The 24,903-nt window shown below is 33.7% G+C and overlaps 1 protein-coding gene across 4 annotated transcripts in view; it reads left to right on the forward strand.

Moving 5' to 3' along the window:
- The window catches only part of LOC127171492 (A-kinase anchor protein 2), a 112,259-nt gene that overhangs the window by 38,210 nt on the left and 49,146 nt on the right, over nucleotides 1-24,903 (forward strand). For 3 of the 4 annotated variants that reach the window (XM_051120171.1, XM_051120172.1, XM_051120173.1), the window contains 4 exons: nucleotides 10,798-10,912; nucleotides 13,064-13,085; nucleotides 13,599-13,700; nucleotides 16,091-16,756. In XM_051120171.1, the coding sequence (XP_050976128.1) occupies nucleotides 10,798-10,912; nucleotides 13,064-13,085; nucleotides 13,599-13,700; nucleotides 16,091-16,756 (905 nt within the window). The remainder of the gene's footprint in view (nucleotides 1-10,797; nucleotides 10,913-13,063; nucleotides 13,086-13,598; nucleotides 13,701-16,090; nucleotides 16,757-24,903) is intronic. The other variant, XM_051120174.1, reaches the window with a different exon arrangement.

The raw sequence follows: 24,903 nt of genomic DNA on the forward strand, positions 1-24,903 counted from the left end.
AAAAACATAGATGTAAACTAGTTGTGTACTCAAAGTTTACTACTGTTATACTTAAAGTATACATTTATATACTAGAAAGTGGGCCAATTTAGTCCCAAGGAGTACTGAAATAGTACACTTATAAGTGTACTACTAGCACACTGATATTTGTATACTGACCAAGGCTGTGGTGTAGGTTAATCAACTGAATTTGATTACAAACAAAACTGGAATGCATTGGGAATTTAATTTACAATATAATAAGAAGGCAGGTTATGCATAAACAAGAAACAGATGCACATGATCATATACTAATAAAATAGTTTTTAATGATATTCATTAAACCTACATTCTTTTCCATTCATTTGATGTAGAAGTTCCCATGGCTAAGGCCCAGATCACCACTGAAACAATTAATATTCCAACAATAAGTGTCGGAACATTGGAATATTCCAATATAACTGTTGTGAAAATCGGCATTCTTGGAAACTAAGTTGGCTTAATTGAGGTTTAGTGTATTGGCATGTGCCTTCTGTTATTATGGGTTTTTTAATTAGAGGCCTGGAAAGTCTTTTGATTTCTGTTAAAAGGCTGAAGTTGAATGTCTCAAGGCCTTTGAATGTTTGATGAAACCAGCAGGAGCAAGTCTAGGCCAAAGAGACTGGTTATCTCAAGAGTTGAATGCTATTTAGAAGGCTAACTGGTTTTCTGGTTTTAAAGCAATCCATTGTTATTCAGTTGAAGTGAGCTGTGTGGGAGTGTTTGCAAGATGTTTGGATTTTGAAAACTCATATTACATAAGTTACGCTACCTTTGGTCCTCAAAAGTGATTATGTAATCAGTTTGTGATTGAAGCGGATGATGCTCTTACACTCTGTTTGACAGTAATGAGTGGATACTCTGAAATACATCATTGAGTTGATTGCTGACTTGCCCTTCCATTATGTCATCCATGGAACGTCCAATTCATTGTTTAGATTTTATTAAGTCTCTAGGGTGGATTTCCTTTCTGCACAGGATGTCGTGTTAGAATGTCTGTTTGGGATGTTGAATTTTTCCCAGGGTAAACAAGTGGTGTGATATTTACAATTATTTCCATCCAATGTTGGGTAGTAACCGACTATATGCAGTCAGGATTATGTAATCATATTTAAAAAAATAATAAAAAAAGTGCTTGTAATTAGATATGTGATTAAATATGTGACCCTGGACCACAAAACCAGTCGTAAGGATCAATTTTGTGAAACTGAGATTTATACATCATCTGAAAGCTGAATAAATATGCTGATGTATAATTTGTTAGGACAGGACAATTTTTGGCCAGAATACAACTATTTGAAAATCTGAAATCTGAGGGAAAAAAAAAAAAAATCTAAATATTGAGAAAATCACCATGGAAAAAGTTGTCTAAATAAAGTTCTTAGCAATGCATATTACTAATCAAAAAATATGTTTTGATATATTTATGTTAGGAAATTTACAAAATATCTTAATGGAACACAATCTTTACTTAATATCCTAATAATTTTTGGCATAAAAGAAAAATCAATCATTTTTACCCATACAATGTATTGTTGGCTATTGCTCCAAATGTACACATGCTACTTAAGATTTCTTTTGTGGTCCAGGGCCACATATTACATTTTAAAATGCTCATAATCAGTTTACAGTTACATTTTATGGATTAAATAATTAAATATTATTCACAAAAGGGCAGTAAATTATTCATAATTTATTAATTCACCTGGATTTTCCTTTCTAGAAATCATATTGTGTCAGATTATTTATTGTGTTATAATATTTAAATATAATATTATAATATATATATATAAATATTAGATGGGAAAACTAAATTAAAACTAGAAATGCTGTAAACTGCTCTTACGTAAGTTTAAGATGAAGTACAATTCCAAAGAAAATGACTAAATTACTTAAAATGAAAGGAAACCTAATGAAAACTAAAATAAAAATGCATAGTATCAATAAAAATAGCAACTAGTTAAAATAATAATAAATACTATAGTAATGGTACTTCTAATACTAAATAATCTCTAAATCTGTAAAATCAGCAGTCAATACTTGGTCAGCACTTTTTAGTTATATGAGTTTTTTCCACACTGGTCTATTATTATGGCATCAACAATTTCAGATAAACCTGCATCTAAACAATAAGAAAACCAGCTGTGCTTGGTCATTCTACATGTCAGTTAGACTAAGTGAGTGGTTCTTGTCTGGAATAAGCAGTTATTTGGACTAAACCATTTGCAAATAGTTCAGAGTTTTGCTATGTGAGGCTAGCGAGCCGCAGATCCATCAGCGGCCAAAAACACTGAGAACTGCCCATTGCACTGCTAACAGACTTCATCAAATAATGTAAATAATAGACCACAAAACCAAGATCTGAGTTTAACAAACCTTCCCTGTCAGTGGTGACTCAACAGGTAATTTTTCAGTATAATAGGGCATACACTTATTGTCGGGAAGGTTATTTTAAGATTTTAGAAGAAGGTTTTACCTCCTGTAGGTTTACAAGTTTACAAGGACAAGTTTGCACTCACTTACGGGTACTTAAAAAAATGTCAAAGGACAAATGTCCTTGGGCTGCAAGCTCCCATCTGTCATTGGAAGGATAATTGAGTCAAATGGACGGGGCGACTGTTCAGATCATTGTGCGGCTGTGCTGGTTGTGGGTGGCAGGTGATATTTCCTGGACTGCTGGGTGGGGGTGACGGGGCAGGGTGGACTCACACAGAAATCCCTCTGTCAGGACAGAGGGAGGAATGAAGCGATAGAACCGCCTCTGTGGCAGGAGTATGGAGACCGAGGGAGTGGCTGCTGGCTATTTCTGTACCCTGCAGAGGAGATTCTCCAAAATAAATGGGAACTCAAGAATTTTTCTTTTCCAGAGTTGATAAAAAGAAGACTTAAACTTAAAACTTGATGAAAATGTACGCCAACTCAGACCATTCAAGATGTAGATGAGTTTATTTCTTCATCAGATTTGGAGAAATGTAGCATTACATCACTTGCTCACCAGTGGATCCTCTGCAGTGAATGGGTGCCGTCAGAACGAGAGTCCAAACAACAATAATCCACAAGTAATCCACACCACTCCAGTCCATCAATCCAAAAGCTGTGTGTTTTTAAGAAACAAATCCACCAATTAAGGACGTTTTTACTTTAAACCTTTACTTCTAACCAAAATATAAGTCCATAATCCATAATAATGCCTCCTTCAGTGAAAAAGTCTGTCTCCTGTTGTTCTCTCACATCAAAATCCACCCACATATTTGTTTTGTACTGTTTTGGCTTGTAAACAGTGTTTGATCTGTGCATATTTCACTCCTGATTCAGACCAGATGACTTTCTCACTGGAAAAAGCAATATTATGTATAAAGGACTCATATTTTAACCAGAAGCAGAAAGTTTAGCTTTTTTGTCTAAAGAAGGAGGATTGTGAGTGGGAATGTGTTTTTATAAACTACACTTGCACAAGTCTGACTGTCAGCAGACCAAACAGCATTATCAACAGATGGCTATAATTTAGAAATATGCAAATCGTCTTAAACAAATCAGCCTAACTGATACATTGCTGTATCACATTAAAACGCAAAGCATGAGATTATGCCTGCCTGCTGCAAAAAAACCCTGAAAAATAATGTCAAAGCATTAAAACTAGCAGCTTACGGTAAATGGTTTTGGCTGTAGCGCTGGTGGTTTTAACTATAGCCTGGACTGAACAGCAGTGCTTCTCTTGCGAGGACAGACTTCTCCCAAAAACTTATCATTACAGAAGACGTCCCAGCCACCGAGTCTAAAGTAAAGCTGTAACTACCAGGCTTTCCAGGAAAAATGTGCTGTTGACATGATACTAACTCACTCATAAAGCACCTCCCTGACACATCTGCACACACACTGTTTATACAACTGAGTGATATGAGCTCCTAATATGGTGAAAAGAAAGTGTAAGGTCTCTCCTCTAACACTGGAGGAAAGAGACACATAAAAATAAACATTACATCAAGGTTACAGATAAGACTGACTGCATTTACTATACTGAGGCCTCTTAACATGTCATGTGCTACTGAATTTCGTCCACTGTTTTGACTGAGTCAGTCAGCATGGAATATATTTCCTAAAAACTTTGGGGCACTTCCAGAACAGTGTTAGTTATTATTGAGATACTAGTATGCTTGTTTAAACTACCGGTTTGGTCAAGGGTTTGGAATAATTTTTTTTTTTTTTTTTTTTTTTTTTTTTTTTTGTAAATGCTTGATGTTTTTGAAAGAAGAAAATGCATAATTATAAAAAAAATAATAATAATAATAATAAAAAGACAATCAGCATATTAGATGGATTTCAGAGGATCATGTGACTGAAGACTGGAGCAATGATGCTGAAATTTCAGCTTTGATCACAGGAATGAATTACTTCTTAAAATATATTCAAATAGAAAACAGTTATTTTAAGTTGTAATAATATTTCTCTATATTACTGTTTTACAAAAACAAATGCAGGCTTGGTGAGCATAAGAGACTTCTTTCAAAAACATAAAAATAAAAAATCATAATTTTTCTAAAACTACACTAGTGAAAAATAAATAGTAAAATATATTTAAAATACATTTATTTTATGCTAAGTATACTATAAATAAATTTACATATTATGTACTTAATAAAAATGCCCTGCAGTTGTACACTAATATATACTAAACTGTTATATTTAAAGTCTGCTACATTGGAACAAAAAAATTTGTACTTAATGCACTTTAATTGTGCAGAAGTAGTGCTGAAGTCCAACTAAAATTATACTTAGGTATATTTGATTGCGCTAAAGTAAAGCTTTATTGCCAAGTATGCTTGCGCATACAAGGAATTTGTTTTAGTGTCATTAGCTTCCAGTGCACAGAGACAGCAACAACATACAGAAAATAAAAATAAGATGAGAATAAAAATACACATATGTAATTATAAATAGACAAAAATTAAATAAACAAATAAATATTGTTATTGCACAAAAAAGTTATTGCACATATTTTTATTGCACAATGGGGGAAACATTTAATTGTTCATAAGGTGGATTGCTTGGGGGAAAAAACTGTTCTTGTGCCTGGTTGTCCTGGTGTTCGGGGCTCAGTAGCACCGGCCAGATGGCAAAATTTCAAAGAATTCTTTGAACTTTTGCATAGTGATATTAAAACACATTTTGCACATAATATTAAGAAATATGCATTGTGCACAAGTAGTACTCCAAATAAAGTTTATATCAGTAAGTCTTGAGCGATATGTCAGTAAATATGTTAACAGATTTGAACTATACTTAGTATAAAATAAACACATTTTAAATCTATCACTTGTTTACTAGGGTAGTTATAGTCAAGTATAATTCTTTAACAATTGTTTTTGGGTTGTTGTGTGTGTGTGTTTGGGTTTGGACATGTGCTATTTCATTTTAGCCACTGTTATATGGAGAGCTTTCATTTTCTTCAGTATTTAGCAAGAGAATATTGAAGTAAATTTATGCAGTATTTTGCTGACAACAAAGTCACACATGGATTCATTTTGCCATAATGAGCGTTGCCTTAGTAACAAGTCTTTTGTGAGTCTGAGGACACCTCAGAGTCGAATCTCCATGTTGTCGTCTCATAATAGCGACGGTAGCGACAAAAACACAATGTGAAGACTGTAGAAGTCCTAGAGATTTCTCTTACGGCCATTCAGATTTGATATCTGGTGAACTGGACAGGAAGCAATCAATCTATGTATTGTCATGGGAACAGGAGGGGTGGGAGGGGGGGGCTCTGCTGCTGATGAACTCTGGCTGAGTACAGGAACATCGCTAGTCATTGCTGTGAAGCGACGACCTCACACCAGTTTCATAATGAGTCTAGCTGAGGTTTTAGTAAACATGCGTGTCATAGATTTGGAATGTCTGCAAATGTGAAAATCTGGGAAAATAAAGGCGGGAAAATAAAGGCGAGCGTACATAGTTAGCAGTGGTTGATTGGCTCCAGAACATTCATGAATTAAGTTGGTATTTATAAATAACATTTTATTTCTACATAAAGGTGAAGTCGCAAAATTTTGGTGAAAAATTCAAAAATTTCACACAAAATTCTCATTGTGTTTATGTGACCCTGGACCACAAAACCAGTCATAAGGGTCAAATTTTTGAAAAAAGCTGAATAAATAAGCTTTCCATTGATGTGAGATGTGGCCGAGATACAACTATTTGACAATCTGGAATCTGAGGGTGCAAAAAAATCAAAATATTGAGAAAATCACCTTTAAAGTTGTCTAAATGAATTTATTAGCCATGCATATTTCTAATCAAAAATTAAGTTTTGATATATTTACGGTAGGAAATTTACAAAATATCTACATGGAAAATGATCTTTACTATCCTAATGATTTTCGGCATAAAAAGAAAATCCCATACAATGTATTTTTGGCTATTGCTACAAATATACCCGTGCTACTAAGACTTTTGTGGTCCAGAATCAAATATTACTATTGAAATGACTGGATTGTTCATGAAAAGTCACCAGACAACAGTAAATGTGAACCATATACTATTATTTTATTTGCTTTAGTTATTTAAGATGATTTAAATAAAATCATACATCATAAAATCATTGTATTAAAGTATTTTCACTGCAATACAGTAGCAAAAATCCAACGGGAGAACAATGGAAATAACCAATAGGAGAAAATGATGCACACAGTCAGGAAGCGTGAGAAATAATGCAGGAAGTCAGTGGTGGGTGTGAGACCTGTATGAGCTCATCCAGACGTACCACAAGATGCACTCTTGACCTCAGACTGAGTTTTGGAAAAAGAAAAAAGGGAAAAGTGTGCTTTTAAATGAGTCATGGTCAACACCCATCACAGCTCACAGGCTGTGTGATGCATGGAAGTCTTTCTGTGATGGTAAAAAGGATCTGCTTACTGAAAAAATAACACTGAAATATTAAATAACTGATAAATCTGCCAGATAATAATTTAGTTCAAATCAAGCTTTTCACACTATACTGAACAAACTCTTGTTTTAGTTATTTGTGTATGGAAGTCCTGCATTAGCAGTTATTAAAGAAAACATATAGCTAGTGAAAGGGCCTGGTGTACACAATCACAAGCTTGTGTGCTCACACAATTATCGCTCACAGAAACGCTCCATTCATAGCTATGGATGTTGATGTTACTGTGGGACTGATTTCCTGTTTCTTCTTTTCCTAAACTGTCAAAATAAAAGTCTCTGTGGCGCTTTCATGAGAGTCGTGTCTATTCTGAAAAAGCTTTGAGTCACGAACATCATACCAAATATATACATTCAATGTCCAACATGGCGTTTTGTAGGAAAACACAACTGATAAATATATTTTAAGCATAAAATAGTCACAAGAGGATAAGAAAGACATGTTTACCCTAGTAAAAAATAAATATATTAAAATGTATTTAAATACATTTTACTCATGCTAAGTATACTACACATACATTTACATATTATGCACACTGCAATTGTACTTTTAGTATATTAAACTAGTATATTTAAAGTCTGCTAAACTGGAACAGCTAATTTTGTGATTAATGCACTGTAAATGTGTGGACGTAGTGCTGAAGACCAACTACATATACTGAAGTATATCTGATTGTGCTAAAGTGAAATTATTGCAAGTATACTTTAGGTACACTTGAAATATTTTGCATTTAAAAAACGATAGTATTTAAAGATCATACAGTCCTCATCAATAGTGACATTAAAACAAATCTTAGGCTTAAAATTAAAACATGTGTATTGTGCACGAGTAGTGCTCCAAATAAAGTTTAATTACAATTTTTGCCAGTAAGTCTTGAGCGATATGTCAGTAAATGTTAATAGACTTGAATACTCAGTGTAAAATAAATGCATTTTAAATCTATTACTTGTTTACTAGGGTAGTTGTCACAAGGAGAAGTTGTTAGCAAATTCCAGTTGCAGGAATATTTTCTCAGTGGTTCGTTGTTTCAGACATGTTTTTGTTGTTGTTTTAATTTGTTCTTCAAACTTATTTCATTTTAAAAATCATTATATTTTGTAATAGCTATTGTCTGAGCAAGTGGGTTAACTTTGTAATAAAGGTAAAATTTAAAGAAAGTTGAAATTGTGTAAGTGTTTTTGTTGTTGTTGTTATGTTTTACGTTTTCATTTTATTCATTACAGTTGATAAATTGATATTATTTATTATAATTATGTCAAAGTCGTGGGTAAGAAAGGCGCAATACGAAGGCAAAATACAGACAGGGTAACCATACACAGACAGGTGTGGGTGATTAACTAATAATGACTTGACAAGGACAGGAACAGGAAGGACCAAATATGGGCAACAGAGGGAGAAACCAACTCAAACAGTCCAATGGGGGTGTGATAAATTATGTAGGAGTAGTCTTTTTTTTTTTTTTCAGATTTTTCTTTTTTTATTTATTTATTTTTTACATTTTAAATGGGTATAAAATAATTTTTTAGCATTTTTTAATGTTTTAAACATCTTTTATGAATTATGGCTTTGTTCATTTAATATTTTGTTTTACTTCTTTAATAACCTTTAATATTTCTAATTTTATTTACATTCTATTGTGATAACTTACCCCATATACCACATGCCACACAAAAGGTCAGCGTGTTTAATGGACTGTCATAAAAAGTTATGTATGTGTTTTTTTTTTTGTTTTTTTTTTTTTTGTTTTTTTTTTTTTTTTTTTTTTGTTTGTTTGGTTTTTTGTTTTGTTTTTTTTAATTGGGATGTATACATAATCTGAAAGCTGAATACATAAGCTTGTGCAATAATAAATAATAAATAAACTGAATAAATAAGCTGATGTTTGATAAATTATTTGAAAATCTGGTGCAAAAAAAAATCTATGTACTGAGAAACTTACATTTAAATTTGTCTTGATGAAGTTCTTAGCAATGCATATTACTAATCAAAAATTAAGTTTTGATATATTTACAGTAGGAAATTTATAAAATATCTTCATGGAACATGATCTTTACTTAATATCCCAATGATTTTTGCAAAAAAGACACATCGATAGTTTTGACCGATACAATGTAATATTGGCCTTTGCTACAAATATACCCGAAAATATACTGGTTTTGTGGTCGAGGGTCACATATAAGCCTGTCTGAATTCTTTAGTTCCTTTTTACCTTGCTGGTCTTGAAACATGCTGTAACATGATTCCACCACTAGATGGCCTTAAAGAATTGGGTCTATGTATCCATTACATTGCCACTCTTGTGCTCCCTGAGTCTGTAGCTTTGTAAGAAAATAAGTTGCATATTCCTTTCTTTTTTTTTTTTTAGTTATTCTCATATTTTATTTATTAGGCGTATTACTGTTATCAGTATATTGTTATTTACAGAATAATCTTTCATAGAAAGCATGGCTAAAATTCACATAACTATAATACTTTAAACTCTCATTAGAGTTTTAGTAGACTGTTAGTTTAGGGTTTGCAAAGTTACATCAGTCTGTAGAGTGTGTGTTGGTGGACCATCAAAATAAAGTCTACTGATGCTCTAATGACTGCTAGTTGGCATGTCGCTGCAAAGAGAAAGACAGCAGTCTGTCAGTTACAAGTGAAGCGTGTGTATTTTTGCTCACACTGGCGGCACTTGTGGAATCGCTTTCTCTCCTGCTCAATTGTCAACTGGTGTAATTTGTCGCTGGTGTGTTTCCTCTCTTTTGAGCTCCAAATCACACTGTGAGCCTGGAAACATGTCCTGACCTCCTGCTGCGTGTGTGTATATGTTTGTGTATGTGTGTGTCTGGGAATGTCTGCATCCTTGAGCATGTGTGTGTGTAGTTGAGACTCATCTTCAGACGCCTCCAGCTAATTGTTCTCCACTGATCACTAATTAGTCTTGCACAAATACAGAATAAATACATTCTACTGCAGGCAACCCCTCATTACCAAGCTATGATTAAAACACACAATTGAACTTGTTGCCCACAGATGTTAAAGAAATAGTTCACCCACAATGAAAATACTGTCATCAGCTGGGACGTTAAGCCTAACAGCTCGTTTCAAGTTCCAAAAAAGCTAGGAAACCAAATGAGGTTCCTTTATTTGAATTTGATCTTGAAAAACAAACAAAACGTTCAAACAGCGCCAAATGCTGATGCATTCATGGCCATCAAATGTGTTTGTATACATAGATAGCACATGTCCTTTTGTAGAAGGAATTTTCATCAGGAATCGTGGGAAGGCTCCTTCCCTTTTGTTATTGCAGACCACGTAACCTCAGCGATCCAAACAATAGCAGGAAATTCTCATGGGCGGAGGCAGCGCGGGTTCCTCCGCCGGCAGCTTCCTCATTGGCTGCCAGCATTCAGAATGAATGAGAATGGAGTCCGCTGGGAAAAGAGGAATATGCATGGGTTAATTGACAGTGAAGGGATGTGTCTCATTCATTTCCACAATGTGTGCACACGACTGCATTCCATGCAGTGATTTTACTCAATGGGCAGCACATCTGTACACCTGAAAAAAAAAAACACTTCAAGTTCAAAGCTGTGATACAGTAAACAGGAGATTTGGTTTTACAGTTCTCAGTTTTCCTCAAGGAAGTGCATTGACCTGTCTGATTTTGTTCCACAGAATGCAAAATTATATTTTTATGTAATATAAAAAAAAAAAAAAAAAAAAAATCTATTTTTTTTTTTTTTTTTTGCATAGAAAAAAAAAAGTTCCTAAAAGATATTTAGCATTTTATAAATACTTCTATTCATCGTACTGTATGCAACCTAATAATTTATTGGTGTGTTGTTTTTTTGCAGATTGGAATCAGAAATTCTGCTTTTGGAGAATGAAGAATCACAGATCTCAGCTAAAGAGCAAGTTCTGAGACAGCGACTGCGGGAAACAGAGAGATCTATTGAAGATCTACAGAAGGTAATTGATGCTTAATACAGAAGAGCACACAACTGAGTGGCCTCAGAAAGTGTATAGACACTTTAGCCACATTTAAAATGTCTGAATATCATAGCATTAGACAAAATATCAGAGCAAGTGGCATTTATTGTAATAGAAGACAGACATAATATAACTGATTAAATGCAACTGTGTTGTGGGCAGGGTTTTCACAACAAAACCCACCCTATTGCTACTCAAAACTAGCCCAAAACTAAATATTGCATTCTGGGGGGTAAAATACACATTTTTTGGCAGTGTTCCCCTGGTAAAATTAGCATTCCAGGGCCTAAATATTACCTTATTGGGGTCGCTTCAACCCGCAGACATTTTCCAAAACTGCAGACTTGGCAACACTGGTTGTGAGTTCCCTAATAAAAAAGTAATAGATTTAAAATGCATTTATTTATACTAGGTATAGTTCAAGTCTATTAACATATTTACTGACATATCGCTCAAGATTACTGATATAAAAATTCTAATTAATCTTTATTTGGAGTACTACAATGCACATTTCTTAATATTAAGCCTAAAATATGTTTTATTGTCCTTTAATGACCTTTAAATATTTTGCATTTAAAGACTGATATTATTTAAAGTGTATCTAAAGTATACTTGCAACAGTTCCACTTTAGCACAATCACATATACTTAAGTATATCTTTAGCTGGTCTTCAGCACTACTTCTGCACAATCAAAATGCATTAAATACAAATTTTGTTGTTCCAGTTTAGCAGACTTTTTAATGTACCAGTTTAGTGTACTAAAAGTACAATTGCAGGGTATTTTTATTAAGTAAATAATATGTAAATGTATTTGTGGTATACTTGTATATTGTAAATACATTTTAGTATATTTATTTTTCGCTAGGGTTACTAATGGTGCATTCAAGTCTTCGTTGAAAGTTCGTATTTACGAGTTGGAAAGTTGTTCTTATGATGTGTTCAAATCACTTCATTTAATCAAGATGCTGATGCACCTTCTCTTTATTTACTTACATGCAAGTAAATACATAAAGGTTAAATTCTTCTTCTACAAAGTGAGAAAGAATGTGCAAGTGTGCTTTTTTATGTTTATTTTGTACATGCAACTTATCAAGTTTTGTTCTGCACGAACAAAAATCACACATTTTAACAAATTTACCATCAACTACAGATGGTACTTCCACTGCGTCCTCCAAGTCTCAAGTTCCCCACTTGCAATTATGACTTTTTAAATACAGTCATTCCAACATGACTTGAATGCATCTCCATACATCCACAGAAAAAGAACAAAAAAATCACCTTGATGCAAGTTATTACCAAAATAGCTCAGAAAAGTCCAAATTAGTTCTCATTTGTTAACATTTGCCACTTCTAGTTTTTTTTTTTTTTTTTAATTATTATTATTATTATTATTATTATTGTTAATGGTTGAACAGACAAGAACATAGCCATGGGATCACATACAAAACTACAAAATAATAACCAGTAATTATACATTAAACAAATGACAAACACAAATGCTTACACATTAATAATAAATTAAAAAATTGTTACCAAAGTAAATAAATAAAAAAATAAAGAATAACAAATAAAAACACCACAATGTGAATGACATAACAATGACATTACAAAGATATTTAAACAAGCGCACATAAGGAAAGCATCTAAATACATGGATTTTCTTTAAATACCTTTGTAAAATATTTCAGAAATCTTAGATATTTTTTATTCTGTATAAGATGAAGAGATTTTAGAAGTAAGTTTAGGGGATAGAATGGGTAACTATTTGCAAATTTTTGTTTGTGAATGAAAAATTTGCCATATAAAGTAAAAAGATTGATAGTATGTTCCAGGGGGCCACTTCTACAGTTTGATATTTAGTTAATATTATGACATGCAGACATTTTTAACTGTGACTTTTAAATGTAAAGTGTGTACTTTTTTCATCCAATAGCAGTTTTATGATAACCTGTTTGAAAATCATTATTTTTGCAATGCTTTGGTGAAAATAGTTTGGTAAAAAGCAGAAATTACACACTTTGCCTTTAAAAGTCTTAATAATGTAACAGTAATGTAGCAATTTAGAGTAACACAGCTATCACAGCATCATCTTTTCTAATCACTTTCCTTATTGTTTTTTCTATCTACAGAGTCTTCAGAGTCAAGATGGAGGTAATGCATCATTAATGGCATCATTTTTGTTCTGTAGCACCAAAATTAGTCTGAATACAACGTAGACATTTCAGAATACGTTAAATGTTTCTACAAACCATTGAATTGTACTTCCAAGGTACCAGCGCAATGGTAGACAGTCACTCAAAACATACATGCCCTCTGCCTACATCCTTTTGTCGGAAAGAGAGGTCCAACATGAGCCTCTTGGACCATTTCCCTCTTGCCTCAGCTAGACTATTGAACTCCACACATACGCCAATGACTCTGCACTTTGTTTACCCTGATCCACCTATTCACAGGGAATCCCTATAACCCAGAGCCGACCATTGTTTTGCACTAATTCACTTGCGTCGCTTTTGCTGTCTAAGCAATGAACTGCTTCGGAAAAAAGGCGAGAGAGAGAGGGAAACTCAGTTTGGTATGGGGGATTGGAAGGGGAGGGTGCAAATTTGGTGGGCTTTTGAATGCAGGAATCTAGTTTTAGTTTCTCTTCTGCTCTCCACCGGACAGATGCGGTGAATTACAACTGTTCCCAGATCCCGGACTTCCCAGAACTGAACTCCCAACCTCCCGTCTCAGCTTCAGGGGATCAGCAACCGCCAAGAAAATCTGGTAGGTGCTTGTTGGGTATGTGGGAGGGGCTGGGGTGGTCACGGGTTTGGGCCAAGGCCAAAAGAGGGTATGGTAATGTAGATTACAGATGGCGCAGTTACTCACCGCAGTGCATTTGGGAGAACGAACAGACAACATGGTGTATTTCGCAATCTGTACACAGTAGAGTAACCGATCACCAACTTCTCAAAGGCTTAAAATGAATAAACACTTTGGACAGCTGTGGCACCTGCTTTTGTTGAGCAGGTGCTAATGACATTTTTTCGGCTTACAATAGACCTGTGATATGATGGAGATGAGTGAAAAAGTCCACCACTGTGAACATTTATTGCATGTGTAGTTCAAGTCTCACTCCAGAAATGGTATGGAAATTAACAGAAAAATGTTGCAGATGTTGTTAAAAATCTTAAGGCTGATTTTTTTTTTATCTGTTAGTGACCAGGTATACTTGTTTATCTATCCAAGTATTTTATTTCTCATATATAAATAGTTTAGATCAGTAGTTCTCAAATGGTTTAATATCACAAACTAGATTTTGCATTGAAAATCAAGTTGTGAAAGTAACAACAAATAGTTACTGTACAAAATGTCGAACATAGAAGTTTATTAATATTAATATGAACTGCATTGACCCATCAATAGGCAAATGTTTTTGGCTTGATGTTGTAAATGCATAAACAACACCAGAACTGCTATTTACCAACAACATGCCAACTAAGCCAAATTAGTACTAGCAATACAGTATAATCAAATAAAAGATGAATTTGCACCAAAATACCATAACGTTTGGTTGGACACGCAGCTTTTCATGTCAAAAACAAACGATTAAGCATTTTCTGCATTTTATCATGCAGAAAGTGAGTAAAAGAGTATTTATTTTGAAAATAATATGATTTAAACAAATATACTTCAGTGCAAACTGAATGTAATGTTTTCAGACATTTAATTGCATGTTAACTGCAAATAAATGAAATGCATTGTAGTTTAGATTTATATTATATGCAAATAGCTGAAATTTAGTGTACTGTTTTTAACCCATTCAGTAGGACTTAAGTGCACTGTAAAAACAAAAAACAAAAAAAGAAACAGTTGTTTCAACAAAAAAGTACGTGTTCATGCTCTTAAAATTTTAAGCTTACTTAACTCAAATATTCATGTTTTCATGTAGTACAACTTAACATTTCATGTTGACTAAATTTAAATTTTAAGGCAGCACGAACACTTACATTTTAAGTTAAAACTAGGGCTGTTAAATGATTAATCGCGAGTAATCGCATACAAAATAAAAGTATGTGTTTGCCTAATAAATGTGTGAGTACTGCTTGTAATTATTATGTATATATAAATACAAACAAATTAATGTATATATGTTACAGAAATATGTTATGTACAAAATATTTTTATTTATATATAATATAAATGATATAAAATTTATAATAAATACATATACTTGTAAATATTTCTTAAATATATACATGAATGTGTTTGTATTTATATATACATAATAATGACACACAGTACACACACATATATTGGGCAAACTCAAACTTTTATTTTGTATGCGATTAATCATGATTAATCGTTTGACAGCCCTAGTTAAAACAACTATTTTTAAGTTGTTGTTTTTTTTACAGTGTACTTACATTCATACTGACTTTAATTATCTGTTGAAATATGGTTAAAGTGCCAAATGTACTTGTCATTTATTGAAATATATTTGTAATTACACATTTGTAAAGATGAAAGGTATTACATTTAATTCATTTAACTTATAAAAGTGCCCTTTTATTTAATTAATATTATGAATTTTAAAAAAAAACATGCGTGCACATGCAATACTTATTTTTCAAAAGGGTATTTTTAGCTGTCCTAAATTTATGGTTAGTTTAATTTTCATAATTTGCATTTAGTATTGTTTAGTACTGCAACCTATTTTTATTTCTCAAGCCTCCACTTTAGAACCACTGGTTTAGATTAATCAAATTAGCTGCCTCAGAAACAGCCCTGGGTGTTTTTGCATTTTACCAAGCAGTTTTCTTTTCAATGGAAGCTGTTATTAATAACTCCAAAAATTGCAATCTGTCAAAGTATAGTATAAGAGTAATGGTGCATTTCCATAAAATCAAGAAAAATGCAAGAGTGTGTCGTCAACTAAGCTTACATCAGCATACAGCGGTTACTGGCAACAGCGTAATAACAGTGCAAAGGGTAGGTTGAATTTGTTTTTTGGCTCTGATTTAAATGCCAATTTATGAGACTGTACAAATATTGCATGGATGTAGTGACATCACTGAAAAACACAATAATAACAAGCATGCCACATTTCAGTAATGCATGATAGGCCACACTGAGTAGACATTAACCCACAATCATCTGCACTCTTCCCCAAGCATTATACGCCATGGAGATCAGTGTCGAAAAGGACAGAAAAACGGGTGCCACCAAGATCCTCTCAGCCTCAACGGTCAGCCCGCGGGACGTTCACCAGAGGGGCGTCAAAGTCTACGACGACGGCCGCAAAGTGATCTACGAGGTGCGTTCTGGGGGATCTACTACACTGGAGAACGGCACGCACCCCTGGGGCCCCGGCGAAGTGGACGAACTCATGCAGCAAGTCGGCAAGACCCAACAGCGAAGTGACGGCGCCCAGGTCACCGTCACACCGGCTGACCCCCAACCGTCGGAAGGACAGTTGAGCTCCAAAGAGGCCAAGCAAGACAAAAAACAATCCCCTAGGAAAGGCTACGAAGGCGAGGTCACAGAAACTCCACAAGCTTCAGCCGACAAACCAGTGACCATGATCTTCATGGGATACCACAGCGTAGAGGACGAGGAGGAATCCAAGAAGCTGCTTGGCTTTGACGGCACCATCAAGGCTGAGATCGTCCTCATCGACGAGGACGATGAGAAATCTCTTCGGGAGAAGACCGTCACTGATATCTCCACCATCGACGGCAACGCCGCAGACCTTGTGTCGGGCCGGCCTCTGTCCGATACTTCTGAACTGTCTTCAGAAGGCAAAGATGAAAGCTCGACCAAGGAACTGCCAACCACAGGTATTGAAAAGAAAAAACGCTGCCAGTGCTGTGCTGTCATGTGACCTTTCTCCCGCAACTTCTCTTTCCTGGAGCACATTCACCAAGGCTCTGCCTTCCTTACAAACATATCTCACCCTGTTACTAACAGCACCTCCACCTCTGTGACGTGAGAGAAGTTCGCTTCTCACTCTTTCTGACCTATTTTCCACAGATCATCTGGTTCTCTTGGTGTAAGGTTGTACGACTCAAACAGCGTATTGAGGGAACATCTTTAGGTGAAGATGCTGCCAAAACATACACTCTTAAAAAAAATAAAAGTTCTACTGGAACCTTTGGTTCCATGAAGAACCTTTAATACGGAACTTTCAAATGCACAAAAGGTTCTTAGAATTATTAGAATGTTACATAAAGACAAAAAATGGTTCTTTTAAGAACTTTAAGAATCGTTCTTTGGAATCCCAAAATGCATCACTGCGAAAACCTACTTTTGGAAACTTATTTTTAAGAGTGTCTGTGAAAAGTTTGCACCCCATTAAACCATTTTATTATTCTTGATTTAAATATCCTTTAAGATGGAATATAAATAAAAAAGCCAAAAAATGTGTAAATGTACAAAAAATAAAAACTAGTTGTCCAATATAAGATAATAGATAATTCATATACTTCATACAATGGTGTAGCATAGAATTTACAAAGATATTGTCCATAAGAGCCTCAAAAATCTCATTTGATATTTCATACAATATTGAAACACAAAGTAGATCCATACAACATAAGGGTGTTTGACCATTATTATGTTGTCCAGTAGCCTCACAAAGCCTTCAAATTACCATAAGCATTGGTTGTCCAAGATATTTTTGTTTACAGATCCAGATTTATTTTTCCCAACACAAGTGGAGATAATGTACATATGCTTACTTCATTATTTGCGTTGAAAGACATTTGCCCTTCTGTGCCTCTGTATCCTCATATACGATAGGATTTTTACCATTTTTTTATGTTTTAAGCTGCAAGAAGACAGTGAATATTAAACAGACTTACTATAAAAAGTTTTCAAACACTTCGACTGCTATCAGATCGGCTGAAACGTTCAAAGAGCTGCTCAGAATCAGCTCCATACTGCCATGTGTGCAAATACACTTCTTAAGGAATGAAAAGCACTGGTGTGACTCTAGATCACATGCACTATGGAAGAAAACAAGGTGCTGGATATATTTGGATCTATTTGCTATTTAAGCCACAATTATCTACCATTTGTACAAATGTCTCACCAGCAAATAAATCTTTAAGTAAAATTATTAATTGACATTAGAATTCAAAGCATGCAACTTAACTTTGATGTTAAATAAGAAGTCAAGAATATAGTGAGAGAAAAATATGAAGAATGAGATCTGTGTTTAAAGAAACGTTACTATTGTACATGAATAGCCCACTGCTGCTTATTATTCATAATCAGATATGAAGAGATTACGGCTGCATATATAATATGCCTGTGGATAAAAAGAAATGTACATATATTACACTCAAAATGAGTGTTTAATTCACATTTATTTCTATAGTGGTTGAAATATGAAAGTGTTTTTAATATATGCACATTGTTTGCATATTCACACTTCAATACCATACAGACGAAGACTTCTCAGTGTGGTCATACAGGACATATCTTATAGTTATTTCAAAGTAAATCATTCTTCTTTTACTAATACCAGCTGCCTTGCTGTTTCTGTATTCATTTTTCAAAGTCTTGCCACTTTACAGAAGAACTTGTTTTAGTGCCATAATACATCATTTTTGTACAAATGATGCTCAGATGGGGAAATTAAAAGCCAGCTTACCTTATATTTAAAACGAACAAAGATATGAAATATGAAATTGTAAAAAGAATCTCACCCAAACTTGATTGAAGATAAATCTAGAAAAAAAAAATCATTAGTGTAAGTATAACTGCATGTAGAAAATTTAAAATGTCATTTTTTTGTCACGTTTTAAGATTTTTTTTACAAGATCTTGCCTTTTTGTCAATTGTTTTTACAATAAAAATGTAGTTAAAACAATAATAGCCAAAAAGTTCATGTAAAATGGCCAATGACATTCATTATGCTTTGACATGATACAGAGAACTTATTGGAACGTTTTTTTTTTTTTTTTTTTTTTTTTTTACTTTTTTGTTCATAAGAGTGTGCTCTTGTAGCTACAAATCAACTACAGGCGATGTATTAAGGTCGTACCTGAATTGATTCTGTAATCAGTGCCAAAACAAAATTACAGTTCACCTTTTCAGGCTTAAAGACCCCATGAAATGGTTTGTGGAATTTCTGAAACAGGAAATTGGGCAGGAAGTTAGTTAACGTCATAGCCCACCAATGCCAAATAGCTGGTTTTGGCTGGTTAGTTTTGGCAATTAAATGACGTAACTGCACCATCAACCCAATATTATTACAAAATGTAACTATTCTGTGATTTCGTATAAATTTTGAACATTTCGATTCATTGGAAAATCGACGTGTATTAGGAAAAAAAAAACAGATCTTACCAAAACATACAAATAAGATATGAGTACAATCATATAAGTATGTAATTACACTCTTAAAAAAAGGTGCTTTATGATGCCATAGAAGAACCTTTTTTGTCTAAATGGTTCCATAAAGAAACTTTAACATCTGAAGAACCTTTCTGTTCTTTGTGGTGACAGAAGGTTCTCCAGATTATAAAAAGGTAAGAAAGAGATTGACTGAATGGATCTTTGTGGAACCAAAAATGGTTTTCTATGGCATCGCTGCGAAGAACCTTTTAAAGCACCTCTATTTTTTTTTAAGAGTGTATATAATTCACCAAAAAGTGCAAAAGAAGTGAATTCCCATGAGTTTGTGTTGAATTTCCTGCAGATGTCCAATAATTAGTCACTTTGCATTTATAAATATTTATGTCAGAACTGAATTCCATTGAGCAAAGATGATACTGCGAAACATGCGTCAACCAAGTAACTACCGTTGATGTGAATGGCTAATTGATTTGCTGGTGTTTTAAAACTTTTCAGACAGGTGGTATTTAGGCAGAGGGATATTCTCGTTAATGAGTATTTTACTTTTTACGCACATATGAACAAGACAAGTCATCAATAGTTTTCCACAGCACATTTTAAATGCATGTTTAAATGTTCATTTTTAGGCGTACGCTAGCTAACAAAAGCTAACAAACATGGCGTTTTTTTTAATTCATGGGGTCTTTAAGGTTGAGCATTTAATGTTTGACTGTGTTTACACAATGTAGGAATACCAGCTCCATAAACCATTTTTGCTCCCAGAGTAAGGCTAGCGTCAATGTTATCTGTCTATCAGGATTTTTCAGCCTCAAACTGCCAGTTTTAATTCAATTTTGGACTTTAATACGGTGGTGTGGCTCCCAAATGAGCTCTGATCTGCCATGAAATTACTGCTGTGCTTCTTGAGATTCTGCTGTATTTTTGTAATCCTGAAGTGTAATTTTTAATTGTTCCACTTTGCTTACCTTTTTTAATGATGATAACATTCTCTTTCTGTATCATATCATTCTTTTTCTCTCTCACACCCTCTCTCCAGTACGGACTGCCAGCAGCGCTGCTGTAACTTTGGCTTTCAGTTATTTATTTTTCCTTTGTATGGTATACTTAGTCCAATAAACAGCATTTTTTCCAATGTGCCTACCCTCCTGTGTCTGTGCTATGGTTCTTTCTCTAACTAATTTTCATCACCGGGACATTACTAGCACTTTCCCTATCTGTAATCTCATCCCTCACCTGTTTCTGGGCAGCACTAACTTCAGTAGGGTTCTGTGTCTTGAGCTCATCTCTCCAGACGTGAATGAGATATGCTGATGTATCTGCCCCGCTTCACAGATTGCATGAACAGCAAGTTTAACCCTCACCAAATCTGTTCCCCCGCTCACAATTAAAGGCTGACACTCACTGAGGAGATCTGAATTTGCTACAGGTTTGTAAGAGTCATCATATCGGTAGGTTTAGAAACCACTGAAAAAGCTGAAGTACTGTAGTGTCATATTCCAAATGAATAGTATTTTTGTCTTAGTTTCCAGTAAAAATATCTAGACCTTGTTAAAACAAAATAAAGATTGCACTAAGGTTTTTTTTCTTTTAGATGTTTTGAAAGAAGTCTTTTTTTCACCAAGGTATAGTATTACAAAAATAAATAAATAGTAATATTGTGAAATATTATTTCAATTTAAAATACATATTTCGCATGTTAATATATAGTAAAATGTAACTTATTCCTCTAATTAAAGCTGAATTTTCAGTATTGTTACTCCAGTCTTCATTATAATATGCTGATATGCTGCTCAAGAACATTTTTGATTATTATCATTGTTACAAACAATATATTTTTGTGGAAACTGATACATTTTTACATTTTTCTTTCATTCTTTCATGCATAGAAAGTTCAAAAACACTATTTATTTGAAATATATATTTGGTAACAATGTAAAAGTCTTTACTGTCACTTTTGGTCAACTTAATGCGACCTTGCTGATTAAATTAATAAATTTCATTAAAATAAAAAAAAACATACTGATGCTAAATTTTGCACGACAGCATACAGATATTAAATAGGCTTATGTTATACAGTCTTAAACAGTCTTGCTTATCAGGTAAATCCTTTTTATTTTAATGATGTTTACATGTTTTTACTGGAAAACTGACTTGAATCTGACATTAGCATTTAGCTAAACTAATGACTTGATATTCTTATGTGTGCATAATATGTACTAATGTACTAATATGTGTACATAATATGTACTAATTCAAACATTTATAATTAGCATTTAATTCCTATTGTAGCTTAAAATATACATATTGCATTGTATCTAAAGAGTAGGGTGGTCAATGACATGTCTTTATAAAGACCATGAACGTAATTGAAAAAAAAAAAAAAAAACCTAAATGAACACTTTCACCACAAACTCAGAATTTACTCTAAAAGTGTCATTTACCCACTGATTAAAGTGTAAAGAGCTGACACATGTGGAGAAAAAAATATTCTACAACAAAACTGTACATTGTTTTTGGCCAGTGATGATAATCTTAAAATTGTTAAATATCAGACAATCAACCTTGTCAGCCTGATCATTGTTCATAAGGGATAATTCACCAAAAAAAAAAATATATATATATATTGGTCATTATTTTGTCACTTTCAAGTTGTTCCAAACTTGTATGAGCTTCTTTCTTCTGTTGAGCACAAAAGAAGACGTTTTGAAAAATGTTGCCATGATTTACACAGTATGGAAAAAAAAAAAAATTATATGGAAGTCAGTGGCTGCCATCAACTGTTTGGCTATTAACTAGTTTTAGTTTTTGGGTGAACTATCCCTTTAAGGAAGTACCATACGTGACCCCGGACCACAAAACCAGTCTGAGTAAATAAGCTTTCTATTGTTGTATGGTTTGATAGGACAGGACAATATTTGGTCGAGATACAACTATTTGAAAATCTGGAAACAAGAAGGTGCAAAAAAATCTAAATATTGAGAATATCGCCTTTAAAGTTGTCCAGATGAAGTTCTTGGCAATGCATATTACTAATCAAAAAATAAGTTTTGATATATTTACGGTAGGAAATTTACAAAATATCTTCATAGAACATGATCTTTACTTAATATCCTAATGATTTTTGGCATAAAAGAAAATTCATTTTGACCCATACAATGTATTTTTGGTCATTGCTACAAATACACCCGTGCTACTTAAGACTGGTTTATAGTCCAGGGTCACAAATAACACACAGTACTGACAGTCTTTCCTCATAACCCCTAAACACCAGCATTTAGAAAGACATTTTACTTACTTAACATCGTCTAAAATACACGAACTGTATAAAACATATGTGTCTTAATAATTTCCTAATCCTCGTGTTTTCTGTAACATAGTGAATACTATATAGGGGTGTTGTAACTGAGTTGTTTAAAAACTGTGTTGGAAAGGAAATGTTCAAGAGTCATGATCACCATTGTGCCTTTAAACAAGATTTATTTATCATTGAATCAACCTAAATACAAAACGATATTTTCTGAGTTAGATACTGTACAACTAGCTCTTTAAAGTAACAAGTGCAGGTTGCAACTTTTTACAGTGTAACTGCCAGTTTTTTTTTCTTTAAATGACAGAAAACACAGATAAAGCACCAACTACATGCCTAATGTGAAGCCTTATGTACTCTTTATTTTGTTGCATTAGTGTAAAGCTTCCCAGGTATCGAAAATGAGATCAGTATAAATACATATAAAATATTAAAATGCCCAACACATCATATTTTATTCAGAACAAAATCACTTGCAGCACAACCTGTCGTAATTACAATTTCTGAACTCAAAGGTACAAACCACCCAGGAGGATTTGAGAGCATCATTAAAGCCGTTCAAGTTAATGACTTAATGTGTTATTAGTCAGAGAGCCTTCCAAGAATAAAAACAGCACAGCTGCATTGGGCTCTTATCATCCTCTCCTCATTTACATGAACCATTCCAGTGACAAATGCCTTATTTACAAGACTCTTCTGTTCTAGCGGCTCAAGCAGACATACGCATAATATGAAGCACAGAGCCATGAAATATGAGATTTGACCTTTGACAATACACTTTATATACTCCTTGCAAAAGATGTTTAGCATAACATAAGCAAGAGTCCTTCACTTGTCCTGAAGCTGGATGTGCAAAACATGCAATCAAAGAGTTTACGGGACTTGCAGGACCTTGTCAAAAATGGAGAGAAGCATTACTGCTCAAGACAAAACTCATACAGCTGCAAAAGTTTACAAATATTGCTGGTGCTTTAGAGGAAAACAGCACCAATATGTTCATTTTCAGATTATTTAAAAATACTGTATATAATACACATGCTGCAGATTATTTGATGAGTCCAAAAAAGTAAAAATGTAAAAAGTAGTAACCTGCGATTGCTACCTTAAAACACTATTAAATTCAACTTCAAATTTTAATCTTAAATTACATTAAACTGATTAAACAGAATTAATTTAATTTAGATGTTACTTTCTTACTTTTAAACTCATAAGCTGAAGTGTATGTAATAAACAAGAAACTCACTATTAAACTTACCAGCAGCAGAGAATAATAGCAACAGCATTATGGACAGATCTGCCTGTACTAAACTCTCTGACCTGATTACAAACAGGCTTTGAGAGAAAGTACTAGAACACACATTGAAAACATGCTGACTAAATCTACCAAACACCATTCGCAGCTATTTATCAAAGCTCCTCCATTAGCAGAGTTTGTTTTCTTTCTGAAATATAGCATTAAAGGGTTAGTTCACCCAAAAAATGAAAATTCTGCAAACATTTACTCATGTCCTGTAAGACTTTAGTCTATCTAAACAAACTTAAATTAAATCTGTTCATCATATAAAGCAACTGTTTGTCTTCATAAGACTTGGATAAAGCCGCTTTATTAATCTGGATTTGCTGTAGGGCGCCTTTATGACCCATTATGGACTTTCTCTCAGGTTTCATTAAAAATCTCTGCGTTTTAGAGATGATCCTTAAGATTAATCTCTGGGTAAGTAAATGAAGACATTTTTCATTTTTAGATAAACTATCCCTTTATGAATCAAGTACAGATTCACAACCTATAATGCCAGGTATTTAGTACGTAAATAGGAAATAGTGTGTGTGAGACGGCATGTTTAGCATTTCAAACTCACCACACTATCTTGACCTTTGATCCTGAGCCTGTGTGTGGGGTGCTATTATAAACACAGCACTGCTGACCTTCCATACTCCTCTCTAAATTCTTTATCTGATTTAAATAATAACCTCAAAATATGTCTATTACACACAAATAAACATAATAACACATTTGCAATAAACAACTTGGCTGATGCAGTGCCATGACACAGCAATGAGGTATTCTTTAATGTTTATGTTATATTTAGTAGTATCAACAAAGTCACAGATAACATCCATCAGATTTTCATTGAAATAACTCACTCAACAAGTTATTACAGGGTTGACAACATTACTGTGAAGTACAGTTTTCTGTTAATACCTCGGCATGATTCCAGCTGGTAGGCGTACAGTAAATATATGACCTTGTTTTAATCCAAAATCCCCACAAACCTACATACGGTTTGGATGATAGATGAATAGATGGCTGGTTGT

This window comes from Labeo rohita, chromosome 10 (assembly GCF_022985175.1).
Source record: "Labeo rohita strain BAU-BD-2019 chromosome 10, IGBB_LRoh.1.0, whole genome shotgun sequence".
NCBI classification, from domain to species: Eukaryota; Metazoa; Chordata; class Actinopteri; order Cypriniformes; family Cyprinidae; genus Labeo; species Labeo rohita.